Below are 17,233 nucleotides of genomic sequence, written 5' to 3'. Positions count from 1 at the left end.
GGCAGATGAGCAAGGTCTTATCTCCAAAATTGTACTAAATCTGAAGCACCTTCAAAGTTCAGCAGACCTGCAAAGATGAGTGCCTGCACGCTGGGGGAGGAGAGGGAATTATACCATATAGTGGAACTGGTTTGTGGATTCATACATTAATAAGCAATACAGTGGTACCTCGGTTTATGAACACAATTGGTTCCGGAAGTCTGTTCATAAACTGAAGCGTTCATAAACTGAATCAAACTTTCCCATTGAAAGTAATGGAAAGTAGATTAATCTGTTCCAGACGGTCCGTGGAGTACTTAAACTGAAGCGTTCATAAACTGAAGCGAACTTTCCAATTGAAAGTAATGGAAAGTGGCTTAATCCGTTCCAGATGGGTCCGCGGAGTACTCAACCTGAAGCGTACTTAACCCGAAGCATGGGTGTAATTGGTTCCGGAAGTCTGTTCATAAACTGAAGCGTTCATAAACTTAAGCGAACTTTCCCATTGAAAGTAATGGAAAGTGAATTAATCCGTTCCAGATGGGTCTGCGGCGTTCGTAAACAGAAAATTCATAAACAGAGGTGTTCATAAACAGAGGTTCCACTGTACATGAAGGCAACAGGATTCTGGAGGAAAGTGTTTATAGTCCTTCTGTACTATTCACAATGATTCTGTACTATTCACAATGAGTCAGCAGTGTGATGCAGCAGCTAAAAAAGCCAATGCAATTCTGGGCTGCATCAATAGGAGTATAGCATCTAGATCAAGGGAAGTAATATTACCACTGTATTCTGCTCTGGTCAGACCTCACCTGGAGTATTGTGTCCAGTTCTGGGCACCACAGTTCAAGAAGGATACTGATAAGCTGGAACGTGTCCAGAAGAGGGCAACCAAAATGGTCAAAGGCCTGGAAACGATGCCTTATGAGGAACGGCTTAGGGAGCTGGGTATGTTTAGCCTGGAGAAGAGAAGGTTAAGGGGTGATATGATAACCATGTTCAAATATATAAAAGGATGTCATATAGAGGAGGGAGAACGGTTGTTTTCTGCTGCTCCAGAGAAGCGGACACGGAGCAACGGATTCAAACTACAAGAAAGAAAATTCCACCTAAACATTAGGAAGAACTTCCTGACAGTAAGAGCTGTTCGGCAGTGGAATTTGCTGCCAAGGAGTGTGGTGGAGTCTCCTTCTTTGGAGGTCTTTAAGCAGAGGCTTGACAGCCATCTGTCAGGAATGCTTTGATGGTGTTTCCTGCTTGGCAGGGGGTTGGACTGGATGGCCCTTGTGGTCTCTTCCAACTCTATGATTCTATGATTCTATGATTCTATGATTCTATCAATTTTGCTTATGCATGGCTCCAATTTCTATTAGTGAACAAGTCAATGATATCAAAAGGCACTAAGAGATCAAGTTATAGAACACATCAACAACAGTTACTCAACAAATGTGAGACTCTTGGAAGCAAGCTGTACTCCCACAGCCCATCACAATTATTTATTGAGGATGAGGAGCACATTTCTGAGCCAACCTGAGTGTAATCAGTTCACTAAAGAAATGCCATCATTTGCAATGCAAGGGCACAGGACTTTTTTTAATAAAACTGTTAGATAATACCACACAGTAGGAACTACAACAACTGCAGTAATACTATTGTAAACAAGTACATAAGATCGAAGCACAGATTTCCTTCAGTGTAAGGGCATGAAAATCTGACACTCAGTTTCAAAACCAATGCTTGCAGCTGTATAAACTGCTATTTGATATGAAAGTTGTGTATGGTGTTGTTGAGTGCTATTAATGCTACATTTTGAAACTAACAGCACTATGGAAGAAATGGGAATGACTGAAGAATGGTTGGGTTCGCTTTGAACACGGTACACAAATATTTACTTCGGAAAATGAAAGAAAATGTGTGGACAGTATCTCCTTGAATTGTACAAGATAATGAGAATGTATATACAATTTGTAATCAGCTCAAGTAAATTGTATCAAAGCTACCCAACAACAGGAAACAATGCAAACTTCTATCTCATTTGGAACTCTGACCAGAGAAGTTGCAACACTAGCCAGAATTTATAATAAAAATGCTACTTCAGGCTACTGCCAAGCATTCAGCCAATGAGCTCAACAACATCTACTAAAGATCTTAAAGATCTTCAATATTTTTACTCACTTAGACTGCAGATTAAGCTTATCCACAATTTAAATGTGAAGAACTGAGGCAAAGAACTTAAGCAGCTTGCCAAAGGTCACATGCTAATTCATCTGCAAAGACAGATAAAAGGAAACTAAGGAGACCACACCTAGAGAGAGGGGAAGATCAGAATTGCAAACCCTATTACCGTGTTTCCCCTTTTTTAAGACACCGTCTTATAACTTTTCCACCCCCCAAAACCACAGGGTGTCTTATTTTCGGTGGGGTGTATTACCTGTATTTTTTTTTATTACCGGTACGGTTTTTATTACGGTATGATCTGCCCGACTTCATGATCTGCTCCACGCTGCAGCCGCCTGAGGGAAAAGAAGCTCGAGGGCGGCGGCGGCGGAGGCGGCTCCTCAGGGGCTGCTGGCTGGGAGGCAGTTCCGGGCTCGCTCCTTCCTGTATACGGAGCCCAAACTCCAAGGAGGCGGAGAAAGCGACCCACCCCTGGCCGCCTGTTCCTCCGCGTTTGCTGCGGCTCCTTGCACCTCCCCGGGGCCAAGGCGCCCAGCGGGAGAGAGGGAGAGAGGAGGCGGCGAGCAAGGAGCTTCCTTCCCTTCTCACCCACCTTTTTGACCATACCACCCCTGGGCAACCGGCCACCTCTGTTTGCCTCAGCCGTCGCACACCCTTTCCCCGCTGCGTGCCCCGGCTGGAGGAACGCGGGCAGCCGGCTGGGGAAGAAGGGGCAGTTGAGGGAGGGGAGAGCAGCGGCGGGGCATCTGGGGGTGACTGAGGGGAGAGAGCCCTGGTTTGGGCAGGGCGGTGGCCGGCGGGGCGCTTTTCCTTCGCGAGGTGGGCGCTTCAAACGGCATTTTTAAACGCCATTTTCCCTCCTCAGGGCTGACTTTGCTGCGTTCCTCCTACGCGTGCGCTCCAGCTGAGCCAGGAACAACTAATTCCCGCGCTCCAGCTGATCAGCACCTCCATGTTCTTGCTTTGCCCGCGCCTGGGCGCTCTGAGCGCTCCATGCTGCAGCAGCCAGTTTCAGGCCCCGAGCTGGCAGACATGGAGGTATGTCTTATTTTCAGGGTATGTCTTATATTTCTCAAATGCTTAAAATTGCTGCCCTGGCTTACTTTATGACTATGACTTAAAAAAGGGGAAACACGGTATTCTTGAGTATATTTGGCTTACCATACCTGGAGTTCACAGATCTTATTAGAAAGGAACAGGTTTCCCAATAATTGGCTGATACAGGAAAATAAGAACAAGCTGACATTTCCCAAAGTCATTTGTTTCCTGGCAACATTAAACAGACACTTGCTACCAGAACCATAGTCCTTGGAGGTTGATTGACTAAACTAACCTATGTCATCTTTTAGAATTTAAAAGTTTCTCCTTTTTTATTTAGCTATTGTTTACTACAAATGCCTAGTTCAAACAGCTTAAAACTAAATAAACTATTTCATACATCTAGATACTGCTATTTGTAAATGTTATTAGACCTGAATATTTAAAAGTCATTTTTCTACTCATTATGCCCTTTAGCATTTTGAGCAATAGAGTTGAACCAAAATTGTCATATAGAAACATTTTTTGTGGTGTTACTACAGATTCTAGAAAGACACTAAACTTATTTCTGAGGAAGCAAACGTACTTCAGTGAGAAGTTCTCATCCAACAAGCCAGAGGTTTGTAAAGTTGTCCTCAAGCCTGCATAACATATTTCACTCCTACTCCACAGATGTAGGCCTCTAATCTCTTTTACTTCCAATATACATTCTCACATTGACCAAAACAAAAACTTACTCAATGATATATTTTACTGAGGATTTGTTATGCAAGCCTGCCAGGGAATATTGAAAGCAAAATCATATCCTACATGCTACAAAAAGTTTATTGTAGGGCACCAGGGCTTTTGCTTCTTAGTAATTACCCACCATATCTAAAAATCTTTACTTGTATAAAAAGAAAACAGCTATGTTTTGCATTGTCTAACATGTACACTTTTTGGTAGTGGTGGGAGAACTAGCAAGTTGAAACAGATTTTAAGACTTCAGTACAGACACAACACTGTTCACACAATTTTCCTCTGCCAAATATACAAATGCGTATAGAGAGCCTCAAACCCACAGAACTGTTGGAAAATATATCACACAAGTTCATTTCTTCATTAAACTGAGTTGCTTGCTTTCAGATGCATGCAACGTGTTCATTTCTGTATCAAAGCAATATTACATGAGTTCAATCCTCCAAGCTTTCAAGTCTTGGGATAAAATACAGCTACAAGATATAAAGGGGGGAGCCTGATGTGACTATTGTAACTGAAAACTTTTTTAAAAAATAAAAAGAACATTTTCTTAAAAGCAGCATAGGATTGCTAGTTCTGGTTATACTTTACCCTGCAATTTCTGGATGGCTTACCCTGGAAAATTATTTTACATCATGGACAGATTCAAAAATCTGCAAAAGCACATGGTTACAACCCTATCCGATCTGTACCATGCACCAGCTAGTTGGGTGAATGACATCTGAATGTCAAAGAGAAGAGTACGTGTAAACTAACCTTAACTGTGGCATGTTAACTCTCTATGTGGAAAGTGGTGGTGGTTGTTCTGATGAGAGCATATCAGCATGTACTACTACTGCTGCTGCATTCTGAAATAGTAAGCCATGGGATATACTTTACCTGAATGGTTAAACTGGCTCTTTGAATTGGCCCTATTCAATTGCTGCATGTAGTGCAGGAGAATTATTTTGCAAATTATGAACAGGAGACCCTTCTAAACATGGTGCTTAAGATAGTGCTTATAGATCAGGCATCCCCAAACTTTAGCCCTCCAGATGTTTTGGACTACAATTCCCATCTTCCCAGACCACTGGTCCTATTAGCTAGGGATCATGGGAGTTGTAGGCCATAACATCTGGAGGGCCACAGTTTGGGGATGTCTGTTATAGATGGTGCTTAAGAAAACACAGAAAAAATAAAACAAAGTCACAAGTTTGTAAAAAATAAAGTACCAAAGTGAAGCATAAAGCAGATTTATTCTACAGAAGTACCTAAGCAGATGTTTACAAGGACAATCTGGTTAGGATAGGTATTGATACTTAATGGCCCATGGCAGGCCAAACTTATGCTTGACAGCACTGTTTCCCAAACCATACTAATGCATGAATTTAGTTCTATTCACAGGAAACAATACTATGCATTAAACCAGTAGTATTCAATGGGTGTCTCCCATCAACTTGAGAATTTCTACTATTCTTTCCTTAGCTTTTGAGATCTAAAACAATTCACACATGGTGGCACAGCTGTACATTATCCCAAACTGGCTGCCTTCATCAATACATATGGTCTTTACGTACTCAATAAATAGAAATATGTAGTTTTCATCAGTGCCTTTAAAAAAGTGTGAATGAATAGACAATAACAGTTCACTACTTTTCTGTTTAAACACTTTTTCACCTTTTTAGAACTGTGTGCTTGAAGCTACATGAATGGACGATCTGGGAGACAAGAGGAACTAGCAAACTTTGTTAAGTATCTGAAGAAGTGTGCATGCACATGAAAGCTCATACGGTAACTATGACAAACATAGTTGGTCTCCAAGGTGCTGCTGGAATGAATTTTTTTATTTTGTTTTGTTACATACAGTATAACGAGATCTACTGAACTAAAGATGCTTTGTATGGGGTTAATTCTATGTCTTCACTGCTTTACTTAGAATAAAAATGGATATTTAAGACTAACTTCAACATGCAATGATTCTGACTCAGAAGTCAGGAACACAATAGTGTAAGTAAAAAAAGGGCATGAAGGCAAGTACTGTACAGCCTTAGTGGCAAGGTCAAAAAGGATGTGACTATTGGCGCTGTTATTTCTTGAAGAATAATCAAGAGCCTGTGGCTGAAGAATGATTGCAGTGAAATAATAACTAAAGAAAGGCTGGAGTCAACAAAAGGGGAGAAAGCCATCCTCCAAAGCCATCTTCATACTTTATTTAGTCAGTGATAAATATTACTTGTTTGTGAAATAATAAATACCCAGGCTAGGAAAATGTTTCTAATACCCAAGTATTAGACTGAAAATATTAGATACCACCACTGTGTTAAGGCAGGATTTAAGTTTTAGGTGCCCAAGGTAACCAGATACTCGAGATAGACCTGCTCAGTACACACTTCAAAAAGAAGTCGGCATAGGGCAAGAAGCCAAAAGATTCAACACAATTGCAAGTATATTGTGATTCAAACCAAAACCCCATCTTCAGCACAGTCTTAACACTGAACTGCAAACCCCTATAGAATACAACCACTAATATTTTTATTTTCTGTATTTGTAATAGTCAATGGATGGCCATTACAGAGTGGTTAAAAATATTTGTGCTTATTTCTTAGCAGTTGGGGAGGTTCTGCACATTTTGTACATTTCCGAAAAATCAAAAGGTCTCAGCAGAAATATTTCAACATACAGGGAGAAATACCTGCATTACATCAACACATATTCTTAATCACAGGTGACTTCATACTCCTTATACAGGAGCAGAAATTCAGAAGATATGACTGCTCTCAATCCAGTATGCAAACATGCTACGCAGAACACTGCAATGTTTCATGAAAGCAAGACAGCCAGTATCATAAAGCCCCTAGGAGTTAAAAGCCAAGGTGAAATCACCTTTCAAAAGGTGGGGGAAGCAATCTTGGCATTTTCTGACTGATATGCCATTCCAACTCTACATCCCCTTCCCCCAGAATCTATTTTCTCCTTTAAAAGGAAGAGGAAAGCTCTCTATGCAACAAAGGCATATATAGCAGAATCATAATCCCCCTCACACACAACAGATTTTTTAATTTAAAAAAACTCACATGTATAGCTTTTATAAACTGAACACAAACATACACCATCAACTACCAAACTTTAGCAAAGTGATACTGAATAGGATTCTAGAACTGCCTGTGCTGTTTTATTTTTGCTTGTTTTTAAAATCCAAGAATAAAACCCCTGTTCCTGCATCCAGATCTTAAAATATGCTGTGTATTCAAATGGATGGAGAATCAGTTCAAGAGCAACATGTTGCAACCACCTTTCTACAGGGGAAGGGATTCAAAGAAACAGAACTGGGGGAGGAGAAAGAGAGGACGAGGTGGGAATAAAAAAGCAGCGAGGCAACTAAACCAAGCTTTGAAAGAACAAAACAAAAGCAAACGAACAAAAATGACGGTTTTCCCTTTTCGGAGAGAATATTTGGAGCTGGGGTGGTGATTATATCGCATGTTTTCACTGCAGGAGGCTTCTCATGGGCAGCTCGAGGGAGGAGGAGAAGGAGAAAGACACACACAGGGAAGAGACAGAAAAAGAAAATGGCGCAGAGACTAAGTCCCGACCGTCGACAAGGCGACTTTCCAGGGGGGAATCGGAGCCCAAAAGGGCCTCCGAAAAACCAAGCGAGACCGGATTTGGGGTCTCCACTGTCCTCACTACCGAGATATGGGGTCGGATGGGCTGAGGGCCCTATGATTTCCGAGTATTAGGAAGCTCGATGGGAACAATGGGGCCGATGAGCGAGGAGACGGGACTTAGTCTCTGGGACGCCATGTCTGTCCTTTACCATCCTCAGCGATACAAGAGAAGGGGAAAGAGAGGGAGAAAGGAGAGAAAGCAGGGCAAATCCTACCCACTCCCCAGTACAGAGGGACAATGCACTTACCGTTCGCTCGGAAATCTGGATCGATCTATTGGGGGGGGGAAGGAAAGAGGAAAATATATATATATATATATTTTACGAAAACAGGACCTAGGTATGGTTTTATCACACACGCGTTTTCCTCCTGTTCAAGGAGCCGAGCTGAGGAATCAACCCGGTGGCCCTTAAAAACTGATTTAGGGTTATCCCTTAGCAAAAGCGAGGGGGCCAAATAGAAATCCCCCCCACTTTCCCCACCCCACCAAAGTTTTCCCATCCTATTTTAATTGCCTTCTTTTTCCTCGTGCGTGGCTCTGTATTCCCAGCAGGATTTTCCCTCAACCTCCCCCAACTCCCCCCCCCTCATTTAAGGGCCCTACGTGCCCTCCAAGCGGTAGGGAAGAAAACGAGAATAGGGGGGGCACACATTTTTCCTCCCCCAAACCCCCCTTCTTTCTGGAATGAGTTGGGGAAGATGCGGGTTAAGAGAAATGACGGGGGTGGGGGTGGAGATGATGGATTATAGACAGAGTGTCTACAGGGAACTTGAAGGAAGCCCTGCGAGAGATTAAGGTGTGACTCTACGCAGGCAAAAGGGGTCACCCCTCAAAGGGGTCTGATGGGATGCGACGGTTTGGGGGACCAGAGAGAGAATAAGGAGAAAGGCCTAACTACTATTAAAGGGCCGCAGCCAAATAATTCCGGTAGGAACTGAAAGCAACGAGGCTCTCTCTCCCAGAGAAAAGAAGCCCCCCCAATCCCTTTTTAGCACCCCTCCACTATTAAGGGAAATACCTGCTTTTGAGGAAGCTGCGGCAAAAAACACCCTCCCGATATTTATCGGAAGGGCCTAAGTTATGAGAGTGAAGGGTTCTCTTTCCCCTACACCTGAAGGGGGGGGGAATCCTAATTTTTCCCCTCCAAAGGAACTTTAGGCCTCGGTCTCCATCCACTTCCCCTTAAGTACTATAAGAATAGGAGCCCCCCGCCCCTTACCTGGGAGTCGTTGTGCAGCTGATCCCCACTCATGCCTGTAAAGCAAGGGGGGCGGGAAGGGGTAAGCCTAGTAAGAGAGCTTGGGGAGCAGGCAAAGTCTTGAGGCCGAAGACAGAACGCAGCCCCCTCAAACAGCACAGTCAGTTGTGTAACAGACTAAGTCCTCATTTCCCTTTACTGCGCAGGCGCCGCGACTTTTAAATCGAGGGGAGGGGCTTAGCGAACAGCGGGAGGAGGGAGGGCAAGTTCGGAGGAGAGAACGCCTTCGTTAACATGGCCCAACCCTTCCGCTGCCTCTCCTCCAATCAGCAGGCGCCGTGGTTTGGATTTGCATGCCAGCCACGCCCACCACCTCTTGGTTGGACTCGGCTCCCCGCCCCGGCTACACTTTGTGCCTGATTTGGCCACGCCTCTTCCTTCTCCGCCGTTTACGAAAAATGCCGGTTGCTCCCCCCCTCCCCCTCGCGCGTCTCTTCCTTCCTCCCCTCTTCAAAACGCCGGGTTCTATTTACATATCCGGTCACGCCCCTTCCTCCGGCACCAATGAGGCGGCACGAGGCGGCCTCGCCTTATTAACATATACAGGGACGAGTTCTTCCCGCTGCGAGAAAGGTACTTTTTCCGCAGCACGTTGTGCAAGACCCATGGGCGCAGTGCGCCTGCGTGCCCTTTCAGCCTCCCCTTCCAATGGGGGGGGGGGGTTCTATTAAAAATTCACCTCATCTAACCCTCACCCAGTTTTGGACACCTGTTAGCCAGTATGTAAGGTGGAGGAGCCCTATGTCGGAGCCAGACCGCTTCTCAGACGTCTCAATGCTGAATTATACCTACAAAATATCTTTTGCAAAATTTCTTCTTACCTCTGTTGTGAACCACATTTTTTTCTCCCCCTCCCCCTTTTAGGCCCTTTCTATGAGCCAATTACTATGGTTTGTTTTATTATTGTACCTGTTTTGATTATGTATTTTGTGTTCTTATCTTGTATTTTTATGCTATCAACTGCTCTGATTTCTTGATATGAAGGGTGATATTCAAATTTAATAATAATAATAATAATATGGCCATATCCCCACGTTTCTTTTAAAGCACACTTAGAACAATTTAAAGCACTCTTATAACCACTTGGCTTCCCCTAGAGAATTCTGGGACCTATGATTTGTTAAGGATGCTGAGAGTTGTCAGAAGTCCCCTATTCCCCTCACAAAGTGTTACAATTCCCAGAGAGGCTTAACAACCTCTTCCCAGAGAATTGTAGCTTTATGACTGGAATGCATGACGGGAAACTATGATTCCCGGGGTGCTTTGGGGAAAACCATTACTGCCAAAGAGGTCTGCTAGTGCTTCACTAGAATCATAGAATCATAGAGTTGGAAGAGACCACAAGGGCCATCCAGTCCAACCCCCTGCCAAGCAGGAAACACCATCAAAGCATTCCTGACACTAGTTTTGTGCATGTGGCCTGTACTTTAGAACAGGGGTGCACAGATAGCTCAATTAGCCACAGTGGCTAATTGAAGAGATTGGGAAACTTTAGCTATGGTTTTTCTGCATCATTGGCTGACCAGATCCTGCTCCAACTCTTACAATCCTAAACCTTTGAGCACATTAACAAGTCAATATGCAAGAGGTATGTAGTGGAGAGAAAGTGCCGTACCAGTATAGAGATCAAATACTCTTTCCACAATTTTAGAAGCTTCTTAAAGCATAGAATCAGAAGATTCTGTGAAGTAGGATAGCTGTTTAAAAAAAAACCACCATATTTGCCTAGCACAGCAGGATGACTGGCATTATCTAAGGGCGCATTCACACCATACATTCCAAGCATTATTATATCACCGACATTGATGTTGAAATCCAGCACCGCCTGAGCTCTGCGAGTCAGAGTGTTTGAGGACAGGGACATTCGCAGGGAAACCAAGATGCTTGTTTACAAAGCCATTGTACAACCAACCTTACTGTATGCTTGTGAAACATGGACCACTTTCTGCTTGCTGATGGCATTGAATGCTGATGGCATTGGCTATACCGTAGTTACGTCTTGTATCTTAGATTTTTATGTGTTAGATTTTTGGGGTTGGGTGTTTCTTTAAGGTGTTTATATACAACTTTTCAGGCGGGCCTTACAATACAGTTTACATAGGATAGTTTCCTATAGGATAGGCATGAATAATTGACAAAAGGAAAATTACACATTTACAGTGCATTCCTACACACACACAGAGAGAGAGGGGGGGGTGTCTGATGGAGCTTACTCACAGGTGAGTGTGTGTAAAATTGTAGCTTAACTGTGTGAACGGCAGGATGCCATGCACAGAAATATGTTCTGCTGATTTCAGCTCATTTTACTTCCATGTAAACATGCGTAAGATCACTGCTCATGTAAAGTTGAGTTAGCAATAGTATCTGAATTCATTCACTTGCTCCTTGACAGTTTAACATTGTAAACACTTCGAGTTATATGCTTCTCTTCTATTTGCACAAAGCCCTAGGCAAAGTTTACAGCATTGTATAAATAATAGCAATATCTATACTGTAAACTGCTTGCTTCCCATTGTGTTATTTTCAGAACGCTTCTTCTAAAATGTGGCACATAATCTGAGCTGGTTTTTTCCACTCCATTTCTCTGATTTTATGCCAGAGCAGCTCCACTGAAGTCAACTGTGCAGTGTTTAGCGCAAAAGTATTGTTAACACAGCAGAACGGAAGCCTCTCTTGATTTCTGGTAATCCAGTTTTGAAAATTCTCTATCGTCTATGATGGAGGCTCATCGCAATAGAGCATTTGTTCACAGAAAGGCCCAGCCTGCTACAAAATGGCGCACTAGGCACTACTAGTGTTGGACATATTAGAGACATTGCGGAAAGACTGAATATGGAAGCCCATATTCTGAAGACTTGCAGAGCTCTGGTCCACATTCCTTTATCTCCTTACATTCACAGAGAAAATGACACTATTTTGTCTGTGAGGGAGAGAGCATGGCTATATTCGCTGGTCCTGGCCCCATCATCCATATGGTTTGAGGCAGTGTTTCCCAACCAGTGAGCCTCCAGATGTTTTGGGACTACAACTCCCATCATCCCTAGCTAGCAAGAACAGTGGTCAGGAATGATGAGAGTTGTAGTCCCAAAACATCTGGAGGCACACTGGTTGGGAAACACTGGTTTGAGGAATGGTCTGAAGGGAGACCACAGTATACAGATAAGCTCCCCACTGCCTAATGGGTGGGCTGGGTTGAAACCAATTATGGCAAAGAGCAGGCAGTTTCCAGTGCCAAAGAGATGGGTAGACCTATTGGTGAGCTGAAAGAACTGATAGGTCTTCAGCAGGAAATATGGAGGCGTAGTGAGAGAGCTTCTGCAGAAGCAATGAGATCAGGTTCCCATTTTAACAGCACTGCTGCAAGGCTTAATGAGACTATTGGAAGACAGCAGCATTCAAGTGGATTCAACATGGTGAGCACCGTCATGTGCTCCTCGTGTAGTGCCATCGGTCAGAGTTTAAAATATTCTTCACAACTGTGAGCATTTATTTCATTTCATGTGATGCCCTTGAGTTTAAAATCTCCCAGGGCAGCTCGCAGTGGTTAAACCTTTTCATCCTTTGTGGAGAGGGTAAATATTTTGTGCTGTTTTAGACTACCTTTTCTTCAGTTGAATGTTTTTGGATATTTTATTTATATTTGTAATTCTGTATTGAATTTCTTGAATGATTCAAGAAATTGAATACAGATTTACAAATATAAATAAATACGAATCCAAGTCAGACCTTTTAACATCACAGTAATCCAAGTTTATGCACCAACAACTGGTGCCGAAGAAACTGAAATTGACCACTTCTATGAAGAATTACAACACCATCTAGACATGACACCAATGAAGGATGTTCTTCTCATTATAGTGGATTGGAATGCTAAAGTAGGGAGTCAAGAGATAAAAGGAACAACTGGCAACTTTGGCCTTGGAGTTCAAAACAAAGCAGGGCAAAGGCTAAAAGAGTTCTGTCAAGAGAACAAGTGGGTCATCACAAACACTCTTCCAACAACACAAGAGATGACTCTACACATGGACATCACCAGATGGGCAGCATCGAAATCAGATTGATTATATTCTCTGCAGCCAAAGATGTAGAAGCTCTATACAGACAGCAAAAACAAGACCTGGAGCTGACTGTGGCTCAGATCATCAGCTTCTTATAGCAAAATTCCAGCTTAAACTGAAAAAAGTAGGAAAAACCACTGGGCCAGTAAGACACAATCTAAATTAAATCCCTTGTGAATACACAGTGGAAGTGAGGAACAGGTTTAAGGATTTAGATTTGGTGGACAGAGTGCCTGAAGAACTATGGGTGGAGGCTTGTAACATTATACAGGAGGTAGCAACGAAAATGATCCCAATGAAAAGGAAATGCAAGAAAGCAAAGTGGCTGTCCAAAGAGGCCTTACAAATAGCGGGGGAGAGAAGGCAAGCAAAATGCGATGGAGATAGTGAAAGGTACAGGAAATTGAATGCAGATTTCAAAAAAAAAATAGCAAGGAGAGACAGGAGGGCCTTCTTAAACGAGCAATGCAAAGAAATAGAGGAAAACAACAGAACGGAAAAAAACAGAGATCTGTTCAAGAAAATTGGAGATATGAAAGGAACATCTTTTACAAAGATTGCCATAATAAAGTACAAAAGTGGAAAGGACCTAACAGAAGCAGTAGACATAAAGAAGAGGTAGCAGGAATACACAGAGGAATCTTACCAGAAAGATATGGAGGTCTCGTATGCCCCAGGTAGTGTGGTTGCTTGAGCCAGACATCCTGGAGAGTGAAGTCAAATGGGCCTTAGAAAGCACTGTTAATAACAAGGCCAGTGGAAGTGATGATATTCCAGCTGAACTATTTAAAATGTTAAAATATGATGCTGTTAAGGTGCTACATTCAATATGCCAGCAAGTTTGGAAAACTCAGCAGTGGCCAGAGGATTGGAGAAGATCAGTCTACATCCCAATTCCAAAGAATGGCAGTGCCAAAGAATGCTCCAACTACCACACAATTGCGCTCATTTCACATGTTAGCAAGGTTATGCTTAAAATTCTACAAGGCAGGCTTAAGCAGTATGTGGACCGAGAACTTCCAGAAGTGCAAGCTGGATTTTGAAGGGACAGAGGAACCAGAGACCAAATTGCAAACATGTGCTAGATTATGGAGAAAGCTAGAGAGTTCCAGAAAAAAACATCTACTTCTGCTTCATTGACTATGCAAAAGCATTTGACTGTGTCGACCACAGCAAACTATGGCAAGTTCTTAAAGAAATGTGAGTGCCTGATCACCTCATCTGTCTCCTGAGAAATCTCTATGTGGGACAAGAAGCTACAGTTAGAACTGGATATGGAATAACTGATTGGTTCAGAATTGGGAAAGGAGTATGACAAGGCTGTATATTGTCTCCCTGCTTATTTAACTTATGTGCAGAATTCATCATGCGAAAGGCTGTACTGGATGAATCCCAAACCGGAATTAAGATTGCCGGAAGAAATATCAACAACCTCAGATATGCTGATGACACAACCTTGATGGCAGAAAGTGAGGAGGAATTAAAGAACCTTTTAATGAGAGTGAAAGAGGAGAGCGCAAAATATGGTCTGAAGCTCAACATAAAAAAACCAAGATCATGGCCACTGGTCCCATCACCTCCTGGCAAATAGAAGGGGAAGAAATGGAGGCAGTGAGAGATTTTACTTTCTTGGGTTCCATGATCACTGCAGATGGTGACAGCAGTCACGAAATTAAAAGACGCCTGCTTCTTGGGAGAAAAGCAATGACAAACCTAGACAGCATCTTAAAAAGCAGAGACATCACCTTGCCGACAAAGGTCCGTATAGTTAAAGCTATGGTTTTCCCAGTAGTGATGTATGGAAGTGAGAGCTGGACCATAAAGAAGGCTGGTCGCTGAAGAATTGATGCTTTTGAATTATGGTGCTGGAGGAGACTCTTGAGAGTCCCATGGACTGCAAGAAGATCAAACCTATCCATTCTGGAGGAAATCCATTCTGAAGGAAATCAGTGCTCACTGGAAGGACAGATCATGAAGCTGAGGCTCCAATACTTTGGCCACCTCATGAGAAGAGAAGACTCCCTGGAGAAGGGGACAAGGAGGGCACAAGGAGAAGGGGACAACAGAGGATGAGATGGTTGGACAGTGTTCTCGAAGCTACGAACATGAGTTTGACCAAACTGCGGGAGGCAGTGGAAGACAGGAGTGCCTGGCATGCTCTGGTCCATGGGGTCACGAAGAGTCAGACACGACTAAACGACTAAACACACACACACAAAAATTCTTAGGTATCTTGTATTTGATTATTGTAGATCACTTTGGGATGCCTCTGTGTCTGTGAAGCAATAAACTAGCTCAGTCGGTAGAGCGTGAGATTGTTAATCTCAAAGTCATAGGTTCAAGCAAAAGATTCCTGCATTGCAGGAGGTTGGACTAGATGACCCTTGGGGTCCCTTCCAATTCTATGATAAACTAAACTAAACTAAACACTAAAACTACTACTAAGTTCCTTTTTACCTGTGCACTCATTCTGAATTAAGAATGTTTCTAGCAATTATTTTTTAAAATAAATAATACTAAAAATAATTTTTAGAACAACTTTCACACTGCTTGGTGCCTGCATGTTTCTTCATAACAAAGTTCAACTGTGTGTGTGAGAGAGAGGGAGAGAGAGCACTCTCTCTTATACCCTATGGACAGCCTTCAGATGCAGGCACACAGTGGGCTTTTAGTATACTTTATCTCATCATCATTATGTTACAGATGTGTAGACTAAGACTCAGAGAATCATTTCTTGCTTCAGGCTATCTAGTGAATTACAGCCTGGGTGTCACAGATCCAAGGTGTCCTTGCATGAGAATTACTTGACGTAATGTTAAATGGCAACTAAGTGCAGGTACAAAGATCAGTGGCTTCTACGCAATGAATGGCTATAATTATGAGCCATAGGCCAATAAAGACTTTTAATCATGAAGTATAGAAAAGAATTGCCATAGACATGCTGCAAGAAAAACAACATGTGGTTTCTCTCAGGATAAAGGTAAAGGTAAAGGGACCCCTGACCATTAGGTCCAGTCGTGACCGACTCTGGGGTTGCGCGCTCATCTCGCATTATTGGCCGAGGGAGGCGGCATATAACTTCCAGGTCATGTGGCCAGCATGACAAAGCTGCTTCTGGAGAACCAGAGCAGCACATGGAAACGCTGTTTACCTTCCTGCTATAGCGGTTCCTATTTATCTACTTGTATTTTAACGTGCTTTCGAACTGCTAGGTTGGCAGGAGCTGGGACCAAGCAACGGGAGCTCACCCCGTCACAGGGATTCGAACCGCCGACCTTATGATCAGCAAGCCCTAGGCTCAGTGGTTTAACCACAGCGCCACCTGGGTCCCCTTTCTCTCAGGATAGCTAGCATTAATGTGAGGTGTTATCTCTAATGTTAATGATGGCACAGTAATTCTTTAAAAAAATATTTTTTGTTTGTTTTGATTTCTTTCTTTCTTTGTCATGTTTGTATTTTGAAAATTTATAAATAAAAAAATAAAAATAAAAGATAAAAATAAATCCCCCTGATTTTTTCATGCATGCAGTTATTTGTTTGCTATGCTGCTTCTGGAAACAGGAACCATTGTACAAATAAATTATTATAATTATAATTATTTCTCCAAATGCCCAGTGCCACATTTAGTCTCATGTGCATAACATGGCCTACAACAGGGGTAGGCAACCTAAGGCCCGTGGGCCAGATGCGGCCCAATCGCCTTCTCAGTCCGGCCCACGGACGGTCCAGGAATCAGCGTGTTTTTACATGAGGAGAATGTGTCCTTTTATTTAAAATGCATCTCTGGGTTATTTGTGGGGCATAGGAATTCATTCATCCCCCCCCCCCCCGATATAGTCCGGCCTACCACATGGTCTTAGGGACGGTGGACCGGCTCACGGCTGAAAAAGGTTGCTGAGTGCTGACCTCTTGGCCTACAACATGAACATTGGAAGGAGGGCAGTAGCAGGATCGTGCCAAATGATCCTGTTACCTTCCAATCCCCATTGCATTCAATCAGAGGCAGATTGAGGTGAGAGAGACTGGTTCAGTCACACTGGGTGTGGAGCCTTGTGGGTGCTGCAACTATGATGTAGAATGGAAGGCAAGAGGTGGGGGCACACTGAATTTTGGTGTCATGCAGGGTGCCACTGAAATTTAAGACCCCATGGTCTGCCGCTGATTCAACTGACTTCATTTGAAGAATCTACCTGCATGTATATGAGGAGGTTGTGTGATCTGTGTGGAGGTTGTGCCTAACTAACCCCATTCCCTACTTTTGTTCAATATGAAAATGTCATATGAACAGAGCTATTGCTCTTCCTCCATGATCTGACAAGCACATGTATTTCATTAA

The 17,233-nt window shown here is 43.0% G+C and overlaps 1 protein-coding gene across 1 annotated transcript in view; it reads right to left on the bottom strand.

Moving 5' to 3' along the window:
- The window catches only part of TOP1 (DNA topoisomerase I), a 76,583-nt gene extending 67,622 nt beyond the window's left edge, over positions 1–8,961 (bottom strand). Inside the window, exons 1-2 of the mRNA XM_035121457.2 lie at positions 8,801–8,961; positions 7,829–7,853 (exon numbers count right to left, since the gene is read on the bottom strand). Of these exons, the coding sequence (XP_034977348.1) occupies positions 7,829–7,853; positions 8,801–8,833 (58 nt within the window). The 5' untranslated portion in view covers positions 8,834–8,961. The remainder of the gene's footprint in view (positions 1–7,828; positions 7,854–8,800) is intronic.
- Between the last annotated feature and the right edge of the window lie 8,272 nt (positions 8,962–17,233).

The sequence above is a fragment of the Zootoca vivipara genome, chromosome 7 (assembly GCF_963506605.1).
Source record: "Zootoca vivipara chromosome 7, rZooViv1.1, whole genome shotgun sequence".
Taxonomy (NCBI): Eukaryota; Metazoa; Chordata; class Lepidosauria; order Squamata; family Lacertidae; genus Zootoca; species Zootoca vivipara.
This window is presented reverse-complemented; position numbering and strand designations above follow the sequence as displayed.